This window comes from Urocitellus parryii, chromosome 4, assembly GCF_045843805.1.
Source record: "Urocitellus parryii isolate mUroPar1 chromosome 4, mUroPar1.hap1, whole genome shotgun sequence".
In the NCBI taxonomy this organism is placed as follows: domain Eukaryota; kingdom Metazoa; phylum Chordata; class Mammalia; order Rodentia; family Sciuridae; genus Urocitellus; species Urocitellus parryii.
In genome coordinates this window covers 119,122,424-119,134,851 of record NC_135534.1, presented here as the reverse complement: position 1 = coordinate 119,134,851, position 12,428 = coordinate 119,122,424, and the positions used below count along the sequence as shown (strand labels likewise).

Genomic DNA, 12,428 nt, shown 5'->3' with positions numbered 1-12,428 from the left:
GCTGTGCTTAATATTTGTTCCTGCAACTACCTATACTGTCCATTGCCTGCAGTGGGTAAAGATTCTCACCTCTAGTCTAAGCCAAACTGAACCCACTCATATTTCTGGTACTTGACCAGTACTGTTTTGTAAACTGCCTTATATCCTTCACCATGAGAAGATGTAAGGATTAAGAGAATTTAGACAACCACAGAACTATCTCTTTAAAAAGCTTTGAAAATAGCCCAGCTACAACAGGTAGACATTTTTGAAAAGAATGAGACAAATTCCTTTTAAAAAGAAGTGGAAGGTTAAAAAGAAAAGAAAAAAGAGAGCAATTTTCTTTTCTTTTGCTAAAACCTGCTGCTATATGACTTTTAAAAAACATCCCAGAGAACAAAGCACAAAATCTGGATCTAGAATTTGCCATAGGAAAGCATATCCTGAGATTCGGAAGGACTGAAGAGGGTGGTTACTGCTGAAGCTCTAGAAAACATGAATCAAGGACAGTCTCTAGACCCTCACATAGAGCTTGAGCTAAGTGATAAGTCCTGAGAAGCACTGGGGATTTGGCTGCCATATAAATGGGCCAGTTGGATTTTTGAATAGATCATTTATGAAGGTTTTTAAGTGGCTAATCAAATACCAGAGGAGTAAAAGGATCCATATTCCAACTGTTTCCAGGAGTGTTTGAAGAATTGATTAGATAATAGCATCTATACTTCCAGAAGCTAGCTTCATGGGAGTGATTGGGCCAAATGTTACACGAGTCCATATTCTCCACACAAAGGTGAACTAACTTTCCACAAGCAGCTTTTTATCCATCCTTATGTGCTAAGTGCTGGACCAAGGAACTAGTTACCAGGATTGTTTTTTTTCCCAATGATCAACTATTATGTGAATGAATAAACTCATGCACAAAGACTGGCAGTCAGCTTTTCAGGTAGATGAACAGATGGTGTCAAAACTGTAGGAGACACACATATTGAATCACATCCATAAAGTCAGAGGATCTAATACAAAGAACTGATAGTCATAGTCCTAAACCTGAAATAAATTGCACAATACTAAGAAAACTCCATTGCCTTCCTTCTGTATGGGTTTATTTATATATAATATTGACTACACAGACATAAATACACATATACCTAGGCAGAGTATCAGGTTAGTTCTCTTCTGTTGCTGCTTTTATATTTTTTTTTCTTTAATGATTTCAATAACATTTTGAAAACTTAATATATCTGACTTGCATTCCAGCAGGGTTCTGTTCAGGATTGAAAAGCAACTTAAATCTAGACAGCCAGCTTCTGCTAGGGGAATTAGGGTTTCTGTTCAGTATAATAAACGATCCCAAGATAAATATAATTCTTTTTAAAATCCTAGATGGTAGTGTATCTTCTTTCCAATACAGAAACAGAGGAGTCTGGTTCTATTTAGTTTGTCTGATTGCTTTGAAGAAGGGGACAGGCTGACTCTGGAAAAGCTATGGTCCTCTATTCATTAAAGTGTCAATAAAACTCAGCCCAGGCATATTGACAGCGGATTAGCTTGGGCTGAGTCTGTGTACAAGACCAATGCCTTTTTTAACCCAGCTTGTTTCCAAATCAATACACCCATCAGCATTCGAAAATTAGCCCAAGATGAGATTCCAATACTTGAGGTGGTGTGTCATGCTAAGAGGGCACCTAGCCAAGTCACAGATGTAAACATCAAGATGTGGATTAGACATTTTCCATTAGCTTGGACATGAGTGAAGATGGATGTAGAGTACATTCCCTCACCCCTCCCATCATCCCATCTCCCAGGTACTCTACCTTCTCTTCTGGAGCCCATGTAAGATCTTCACACTATAATTCCAGCCATTTTCTTCAATAAGCATTTATTACATGTTCAATTTGTATAAGACATTCGACCAAGTATTAGGACAGGACTGTGTAGGTGTGTGCAGGAGTGTGTGGGTGTGTGACTTAAGGGAAAAAAAAATCTGCCATAAACCACAGTGTCTTGTTTTAAAGGAGACATTAGCATTTTCATAATTCCTTCCTTTCCTCTATCCATAAATGTTCTGTTTCCTAAGCAAATTCCTGTTCGTAGTTCCTACTCTTTCATTATCATTACTAGATATTCTGCCCTAGGAATTACTTCAAAAAGCACAGTCTAGTGGAAATTACAGAAGGTGCCACTGGAACATTTGCCAAACCTTCCCATAGTTTGGTGATTCTTTATTTTGTCTACCATAAAAATGTTTTTGTATTAAAACAGACAGACATTGAAACAACAATATCATGTAACAATTCCTACCCTGGTATGGAAAACATACTTTAATACCTTTTTTGCAATTCTATTTAAAAAATGCAATTTGCATGTAGCAGCTTGAAAAAGACTTATTCATTTATAGAACCAATAAAATAAAGAAAACATTATGATTTCTTTGGTGAAAAAAAAAAGAGTGAGGGAAAAAAATCACACACAAAAAAATTTTTGTGAGCACACTCTGCCACAATGTGAGAGCTTCCAATGTCAAACTGGCATCATCTCTTACCAAGCAAGGCCTGATGTTCCCCTCATTCTAGCCTGTCCTCCTGTTATTACAGCTCACCCTATCTTGCTTTTCACAGTTTGGATTCCCGAGGCAAGTTTTGCTGTCTCCTCCATTCTCATAGCTAGCTTTCCCCTGATTCTTCCAGTTTGTTGAGCTTTACCTTCTTGAGCCATGCTCTTTCCCATTTTCCTATAGCCAATCCTCCCATAGCTCTACCCTTCTCTCAAGGATGCTGACAGGAAGGGTCAGCTCCAGGAACCTCCAGGAAAGGAAGGAGTTCATTGCACCTGTCTGGATGAAGAAACGCCAACAGAGCAGCTGGCATTTAATTGCTTGGGGGCTTTAGCTTCTGAGATAATAAAATGTTTTTAATCCATCGTAAAACCTATCTAAAAAGTTTAAAAAATGACAACAGCATTCAAAAATAGAAAGAAAAAAAAAGAACTTCTTTAATAGCACAACAGCTAACACATAAGTAGCCTTTCCATGGGCCAGGCCTTCTCCTAAGTGTTTTATGTGCTGTACATATAAAATTGAATCCTTACCCCTGCTCCACACATTGACCCCATTATACAGAAAAAGACCTGTGAGGCACAATGATAACTTGATCCAGTTCTCACAGCCAGAAAGCAGCCCATTGTGACTCTAAGCTCTTACTGACTAGGAATGCATCCACAGGCTGCATTATCTGAATGCTCCAGGGACCAGTTCTGCTTTGTCCCAAGTTCTGAGCAAAAGAGCATAATGCAGGGAAACATACACAGAGACAAACTCCAAATGAACTGCAGCAACAAAAGAACCCAAACAAACACACAAGGCCTCAAAAGTGCAGAAGGGAAGGACAGCCAAGCTGTAACAAAAACACAATGAATCTGACCGATTTTAGAAGAGAAGTGACAAATCAAAACCCAAGGCTGAGGCATGAGGGAAAATGCAAGCAAACCGGAAACAAAGGGGCTGGTTGGGAAGGATGCACTTGAGGGAAGACCCCTGAGCCTCCTTGATGGCTTTGCTTTGTGTCAAGGCTGGTCTAGGCTATGGAATATGTGTAGCACCAAAAGAACACTGTAACGCCGGTCTTAACATAAAGCAATCTTGGAGATGGATGAAACATTAAAAAAAATGCTTAGAGGAGAAAAAAACAAGAAAAGCAATAATTAGAGGATAATTTCTATGAAAATATATTCTGGAATAAAAGCAAAAATGAAAACAAAAGTTCTATTCAATGGGCAAATGATTGCAAAATTCAGCTTCTAAAAACAAAATGACAGAAAGATATCCTCACTGGGAAGGATAAAAAGAATACATCTCTATTAAGGTCAATGAAAAAGTAATTAATATACAGGCTTTCCTTGCCATCCATTCTGACCTCCCAGCCAAGCTTCACCCACCTTGTACAATGAGGTGGACCCGAGAGGTCTTTGGGTGGTTGTCTGTCTGCACAGAGCAGGTGTATGGGCCCTCGTCATACACATCCACATTCTGGATCTCGATGCTGTACTGAGTTTGGGTGTTGCTCAGGAGGACCACACGAGGATCCAGGCACCACTTGTCATTCCCAGCGTAGAGGATGGTGCTGCGGTTTAGCCAGGCCACCCGGGTAACCCGGTTGTCAATCGTGCACCTGAAGGTAAGACAAGACAGGTAAGTCAAAAGATCAGGGAGTAAACAGGGGCCATTGGAGTGGGGTTGTCATGGCAAGGCTAGGATTATTATTCAGCCTTATCTTTCCCCCTTATGTCTGTGTATGTGTATGTGTGTGTGTGTGTGTGTGTGTGTGTGTGTATACACACACATTTACTTTTTTGATCTGTTATTGGTGAACTTTCTGAAACACAGTAGCCAAGGCCTTTTGGGATTAAAATCTCAGAATATTGGTTGTCTTAGACTTGCAGGTCCAAAGGAGTTCAGTGCCTCTGAAATTATCTGGGCAAAGAATTGCTTCAAACAACTTCTCAGTTATAACCTGGAGGTATCTTGCATACTCAGAATGGCTGGATCCTTTAGCACTACTGGCCTTCCCTTGGCCCAAGAATTTCCATGCTGTGGATGCTTATAATCACTCTAATTACTGTCTAGGTGTTTTGAGTGTACTAATTCATACAATGCTTACAACCACTCTATGGTATATATTCTCTTGGTGAAGGAATTGAGGAACAGAGCGACTGAATAATTCTCCAATTCATACGGATAATATGTGCTAGATCAGAAACCCAGCTTTTAACTACTAACCATTATTCCATGCGTCTCAGAATAGCAAATTCTGACAGAAGGCTTCTGAAGTTAAAACTAAATATGGACCACCACCATTGCTATTTATCTTCATTACACCCAGGGGCAGAAATGTTCAATTATTGCTAGACTAAAGGCATTTTCCCAAAGCTCAAAACTGTTTGCACATATAAAAATAGATTCCTTTTCTTTTATTTTTGCATCTGGAGTCCTCAAATTGTGGAAGCTTCCTTCTCTTTTCTATACTTTAAAATTTGCCAGAGATCTCACAAGTCCTCATCATGTCTTTCTGTCTGTATTCATTCCCCTCTCTTGCTATACCACACATATTCTATGGCCTTAGGGCAAATTCACAAATACAGCATCCTGATCCTAACTATAATGCTGGAAATAGCAATGTTACACAGTACACATAATGATGCCTCAAATTTATACATTCTATTGCAATATACAAAGCACTTTTACATTCACACTGTCTCATTTGATTCCTGCGTATCTGTGAGGTAGATGCTCTCACCCATTCTCTGTTTAGAGACCAGGACTTTGGAGTTTCCAAATGATCTGGGTCTTGCCCAAGGTAAGAGCACGGAAATAATGGAGTCAGATCTATCTCTCAGTCAGTGTTTTTTATTTCTGGTTCTGACTATTCCTCAGAAGGCACAAAGCTTCATTTTTAGTGGGGAGGGGTTTTTCTTCTATTTTATTCTCAAAATGATCTGTCCATAAGTTAAAAAAAAAATAAAAATCTAAGAGCTAATACTGAGCACCTTCACATTGCTATTTCTAGTTTCCTCAGGCAGTTGGTCCCTCTCGAGATGAGACATCCTGTACTATGCATCCTTTCCACTTTACTTGTGTAAATGTCACACCACTATGGAAGGGCCACTAAGGTGCAGGTGGACGTTTTGCTGAGAGCTCCTGCAGGGAAAATTGCTCAACCAGAAAAAAAAAAAAAAAAAAAAAAAAAAAAAAAAAAAAAAAAAAAAACTTTGTTCTGGTATCCAGCAAGTTTTGAGCTGCTTATTGAATTTTCTGGAAATTCAGAAGAGATGCATTGTCTCTGATATCAGTAAAACATACAGCATGAAAATGGTGGAAGATCTACTGGGGGAAAGATAAGGAGACTATTTCTGGAAAAGGGTGTAACACACTTATGTCAGAATCACATGAGAGGTACTTAACCTCTATCACCCACTAGTCTACTGATTCAGAATCTGGGAAACCAGAAATACAAATTTATAATAAAGGGCAAGTAGGGCCATGTACTCACTAAAGTCTGATGTTGAATAGTGTATTCTGGATCACCTACATAATTTATTGGAGCCTGGAGCAAAAGGAAAATGGGGAGACCTTTGCTCAAGAATTAGTAAGAGTTTTAAGATGGTAAGAGTAGAACATGAAACTAATTGCTGGTCCCACTGCAAGTAATCACAGTTGGAAATCTAGCTATGAATGCACCTCAAACTTCTTTATACTATTGAACTGCCTGGGAATCTTGATGAAATGTGGATTCTGAGTGCATAGATCTGAGGTAGAATCTGGGATTCTGTATCTTTAGGAAGCTTACAGGTGATGACAGTATAGATGGTCCCTGGATCGCTTCTTGAGAAGCATTTATCTGGAGGTAAATTTTGTGTACATTAGCATTTGCAAAGCACCAAGATAGCAAAAGTGTGATCAGCAAACAGCAGGCTCAATATCACTTGGGAACTTGTTAGAAATACAGAATCCCATGCCCTACATCAGAGGAATTGAATTGGAATCTGCATTTTAATAAGATCTCCAGGTAACTCAAATGCACACTTCGTGGCCTAGAGTGTACTAAAAACCTTCTTTTATGCTTTAATGATAATATCCGGACTATATTCTGGGAGGGAACAAGTGGAGAGAAGGTCAAACAATGAAGGAGGTTCCTGACACTGTTCCTTCCCTTACATCTTGGGCTGCCATTCCTGAAATATGGATTTGAAATGACATTGATCTCAAATCCCTCAAGAGCAACAACACAATCCACAGCTTGCTTTACTAGTAATGTACCTGGGACACCATTTATGTTAACAAGCATTCGTTGCTCTGACTTGCATGTGGGTCCAAGAAAGGAACTGGTTAAAATTCACATTTATGGCTAATACTTTAATGAACACATATTACTATATGCTATGTTACCATGCAATTCCATTAGCTGCAATTTTAGCATCTCAAAAACTTGATCATGTTCACTTACTGTTGACAATTTACAGATGAGACTGAGAGTAAGAAACATCTTTATTGATTATGATCACACTGATATTAAGCTGTAGAAATAAGAATAACCAATGCTGTTGTTTTTTTTTCAAATTCGATATTTTTTTAATGAGAGAGAGAGAGAGAGAGAGAGAGAGAGAGAGAGAGAGAATTTTTTCAATACTTATTTTTAAATTCTCGGCAGACACAACATCTTTGTTTGTATGTAGTGCTGAGGATCGAACCCGCGCCGCACGCATGCCAGGCGAGGACGCTACCGCTTGAGCCACATCCCCAGCCCCAAATTTGATATTCTTAAATGGCCTTATGTGATCTCAAAAGAACATCTAGATTGGTGGTTCTCAAATTCAAATTGAATCATCATCTCCTGGATGATCTGAAAGCATTAGTCATTGCTGAGTGCCTGCCTGCACTTTTCTCATCCAGTAGTTATGAGATGGGGGTCTAAGAAACTGCATTTCTGATATAATCCCAAGTGGTATAGATGCTGCTCATCTGGAGACCCCTACTTTGAAAACCAATAACTTAGATATCTGGTTCCTGGTGGAATGAGAGGAGGAGAGTGAATAGGCAATAGGAAATGACTCTTGTTGGGAACAATTTCCCATTACGCTGCAGGAGAGAACTTTCTTGTACCCAGTGTGTTCTGGGAAAACAGAAGCAGACTCCTAGTTATTTTTCTCCAGCCAGCTACCAGTTAAATGCCCATAGTGCAGGAAATGCTGACCAACAGACTCTAAGTAACGTGAATAATTGTTGTTGATGGCTGTAACACAGGCATCTCACAACCTCAAGAGGAATACATGAGGACTGTCCTGGGCTTTTTTGTGAGCATCTAATTATTGAAAATCAACTAAAACAGAAGTGTTCCCACCACACTGCATTGCATTACAAAGCCAAAGAGGTTCCTCTGCAGATACACTAGCGCTCAGAACATAGCCAATTTCCAGCACAGTTATGCGGCCCCTGTGATATACTACACTGAAAAGCTGGCATAACTTCAGCTGCGGTTTTGGGCACATCCAAGGTCATGTTTAGATGTCCAAACTGTCACTGCTGGATATCAGTCTTGCTGAGTCTCCACGGAATTAACGCTGGCTTCTGCAGAGATGGATCACAAAGGTAACTTGGCAGCCAACTCCTGTCACCTCCTCATACCTGCCCCCATCTATCTGTCTCATTTATCCGGTCGCCATAACAATGCAGAGGAGACATTTCTCCTAGGTTAAAGGAAAAAAAAGTGAAAATGAGCATAATTGCTCTCTCAGTCAGAGCAAGTGCTCTGGTGGATAGGGATTAGGTAGAAATTTGGGATTGGGGAATTAAGCCAACATGTTCCTTTATTCAGATACTGTCCTTCATATGGTTTTTCTATCAAATGACTCCTCAAACACATGATTTTATTTCACCTTCTTCAAGAAGGAAATTAAATATATTATTAACTAGGAGTAAATAAGATTTCATAATTTTCTGTCCATGACAGGTGAACAAACATGGAGATGTTTATTCCTCAGATATCAGAGAAACAGTCCCAAGTTGACAGAATGCAGGCCAGGAAGAGAGATGGGAGACAGAAGGGAGGGAAGGGTCCAGAATAAACTTTGAAAGTCTCTCACCTTTTCCACAATCTTGATACATACCACCTTTCCACTTCAACATCCTCCCTACCCAACACAACTAAGATAAAAGGAACCAAGAACAACCTTAGTGTGCCCAAGGATTCTGGGTTGGACCTGAGATCTGCCAGCTCCCCTCCATTCTGGTAGCTTTCGGTTATCCAGCTTCAATGCCAGCCACTCAGTCACTGGCCATCAGCCTTTGGCACTTCTGAGTGACTTTTCCATCACCACCAGTCCCTCCTGCATGTGATCCCAATGGACAGCCATTGGCCTAGCCTATTCAGCATCCTGGAGCATCCAGATAGAAAGCCTTGAAGAGACATTCATTTGCCATTTCAGTCTACATATACTTTCTCAGTGTATGTATGTATATGTGTATGTGTATTTCTTGTTCTTCTTCTAGAGAAATTTCTTCTAGAAACTCTTAGTGGATAGACATATTCTAGTTGAGCATGGATTATTGAGGGCATCCTCCCCCCTCCTCATATTAATTGTCAATGCATTCTCTTTAATGATGAAAATTGTCATGTGTAGTTGGCCAAAAGAGGACCCTGCCATATGAGCACATGTTTAGCCATGAACCAGAACACAGAATATGGTAGAGAAAGCTGTATCAACTGTAATTTTCAGCTACTACATCTATTGTCCCAAATCTCTAAAAATGCAGTCCTCTGTATCCTTAATGTCTTGCTGATGAAAGTGGCTTTATTACACATGCTGCATTTATATAGTGAGGGATACCACAAAACTATTAAGGAAGCCTGGGATATATGCTGCAGAAATAAAACCATAGAAGTATGGACTCAAGGCTCATGCTTTTGGATTTAGGATGAGAGGAGAAAAAGAGAGATATGAACCTGGGAATTAGAAGAAAAATGGAGCAAAATTATCTGTTTGTAACCTTCTACAGACAAAGAGAGTATTGAAATAAAGAGTGAGATTACTGAAGAAAGGAGAGAAAAATCCAAGCTTGGCCTTTCTTAATCGCACCTGCCTGAAGATCCGAAGGCAATAATGGATCCAGACAGTGTGCAATCCAACTGTTCCTTCTATCAAATGGCCCTTTAACAGCTTTTGAAAGGCAGCACGCTTGAGACCACAGCAAAATAAGTGCCTCCATCCTTCACAGCACCTGGGCACAATCACCTCTTATCACACTGAAATGCTCCAGCTGCCCCTAAGTTTGGTTCTTCTGGTCATTTGGTTTGTGCCCTGCCCCACCTGAATTTTCACAGCAAAATATTACATGAATGGCTTGGAATACCTACACTCAGCTCCAGGGGATTGAGACTCACCCCATATGCATCTTTCACATCTGCTTTTTCAGGGAGGTGTTTTCCAAGGAAACCAAGAAACAAACAAGCCAGGATGTTTCAGACGGATACAATGAAAATTCTGATACCAGCTAATGCCTTAGTTCTTTATAGCAAAACACCCTCACTACTGATGGTGTTGATTTTGACCCTGCTGGATATTTTTTAGAGTGTACAAAATCTATTTGGATCTTACAGAGACAAAAACACAAGTTAACACTCAGATCACACAGGCCTTATATCTCCCAACTGTTGCTGTTTTTGCTTCACATAAGTAAACAGATGTGTGCTATGAAATCCTTCCTAACTATGAACATAATGACAAGGCAACCTGGGTAGAATCAGAGGACTCACTTATGATAGAGGTGAAAAGGCTGGGGGAGGGAAACAAAAATCAGAAACAGTTGCAGGCATACTATCCTATGACCTCCACGCTGCTAGCTGGTAGTGGTGGTCAGAGGGAGGGTTGGTAAGAGGAATGAGAAAAGGCTCTGAAGCCTGACTGCAGGAATGAAAGACCCAATGCGGTTGTTGTTGCCTCTGAGGTCTCAGATAGGTTATCTCACTTCACTGAGTTGCATCTACATCATGTGTAGTAGAAATAAATCTTCCTTCTGTGTAAGAGGTATTGAGAAGATGAAAGGGAACCGTGCATGTTAATGCTTTGCTTTGTATATTGTAGAAACTCAACAAATAATACTGTCATGCACTCTATTATATATACTGCTTCCTTATTTTACCGATATATCTATGTTACATCCCTGACTTGACTGCAGGTTCTTGAAAGACCTGAGCCATGCCTTATTTCCCCTTGTGCTCCTGTAGAATATTGTATAGAGTCCAATGTAAGGACACAATAAATATAAGTTCACTGGCTAATTATTTGATTAAAATCTTCCATTTTCACAAACTCCTAAGAGATAATAGATGATGAGGTTTATGTCCAGTAAAGGCCCGAGCTGTGAGGACATTTGCTTTGTATGTCCCTACCAACTGGCACCTACCAACACAGGTATACACCCCTCCACTATACCTGGCAACTAGCATGAAGGAGGCAGTCCCCTACCTCTTTGTGAGTCCTACTGGATATAGCAAAAAGGTTTTTCTCTGTGGAATTTCTGAAGGGCTTTCCCTAACCACGCTTAACCATCTGTCCTTACTGCCCATTCAAAGAAGTAGCACCATTAACAACAACAACAACAACAAAAATCCACTGAGTTAAGTGGGTCATGACTTTTCTGAAATGAATGGCATAGCATTTTGATTTGTTCAAGTTGCAAAAACCCAATACTAATCCAAATCCTGAAGGAAGCACAACATTGATCAATAGGTCACACAATATTTGTAAGTCATAGCTCCCAGTAGCCATGTCTTTATTCAATAACTCTATGTTCCATCTTTGCAGCAAGAAGACTCAACAGATGATTGAGGAAATGTGAGGGTATCTCCAATGTATCGGGGACCACAGGTAAACACAGGTAAACTTCCAAGTATAAGGCCAGGTCACCTGAAAGCCTAGTAGTTTTTAGATGAATTTCTATTCTTCTACCAAGACCAATTTTAAATATCATTTCACATTCAAACTATCCTTTCTCTGAACTTTTCCTTTATCCTTTATGATTGTTCTCCAAACGTAGTTTAGCCAGTTATATATTGGTAGGAGAAAGCTCATGCTTCAATGTTTTTGTAATTTGTGGAGCTCTGAGAAGACAAAAAGGCATGTACAACTTGAACATTCCTCATCCCAAAATCTGAAATGCTCCAAAATCTGAAACTTTTTGGGTGCCATCATGATACCACAAGTGAAAAATTCTACACCATGCCATGTTGCATCATGCAAAAGATTTTAAAATATTGTATAACGTTACTTTCTGTCTAAATTATACATGAAGTATGAATAAACTGTGTTTAGATTTGGGTCTCATTCCCAAGATATTTTATTATGTATATGCAAATATTTCAAAATTCAAAAATATCTGAAATCTGAAACACTTCTGGTCCCAAGCATTTCCAATGGGGGATAATCAGGGTGTAGTATTTGCTTCTCTATTACAAGGACACACACAATGACTCCTAGTTACCTTCAGGGCAGTTTGGATCTTGGTGAATGTTGTGGTAGCCAAGGAAAGTGGAAGAAGCTTGCTCAACAGGAAGTCTGGATGGAGATGTGGGCTATGCAGGAAGGGAGAGTGAGGAGAGATGAAGCCAGTGGTTCCTTTCATAGGACCTCTGTGAGCCCCTCACATCCACTGCAGAGTGACTTATGTGATCCCATAGGCAGAACCCCTTCTGTCCAACTTCCCATGGGATTCTTCGAGTGGCATAGTGTTCTTTTAGTGGCAGGAGATGGGGTGAAGGAGAAAGGAGAGCTCTGTCCTTTCATCAAAGATCACAGGCTCTGTCTCTCCATCAGAGATCACAGCCCCTGGCCAGTGGCTCTCTCCACAAAGCCTTTATCCCTTCAGGGCTCGAAGTGTTAATGATATCTTCTGTTACCAG

At 40.0% G+C, this 12,428-nt stretch overlaps 1 protein-coding gene across 5 annotated transcripts in view; it reads right to left on the bottom strand.

Annotated features, from left to right (window-relative positions):
- Ntm (neurotrimin) overlaps positions 1-12,428 on the bottom strand; it is a 415,186-nt gene that overhangs the window by 183,310 nt on the left and 219,448 nt on the right. For all 5 annotated transcript variants that reach the window (XM_026392418.2, XM_026392413.2, XM_026392415.2 and 2 more), the window contains one exon: positions 3,913-4,145. In XM_026392418.2, coding sequence (XP_026248203.2) covers positions 3,913-4,145 — 233 coding nt within the window. The remainder of the gene's footprint in view (positions 1-3,912; positions 4,146-12,428) is intronic.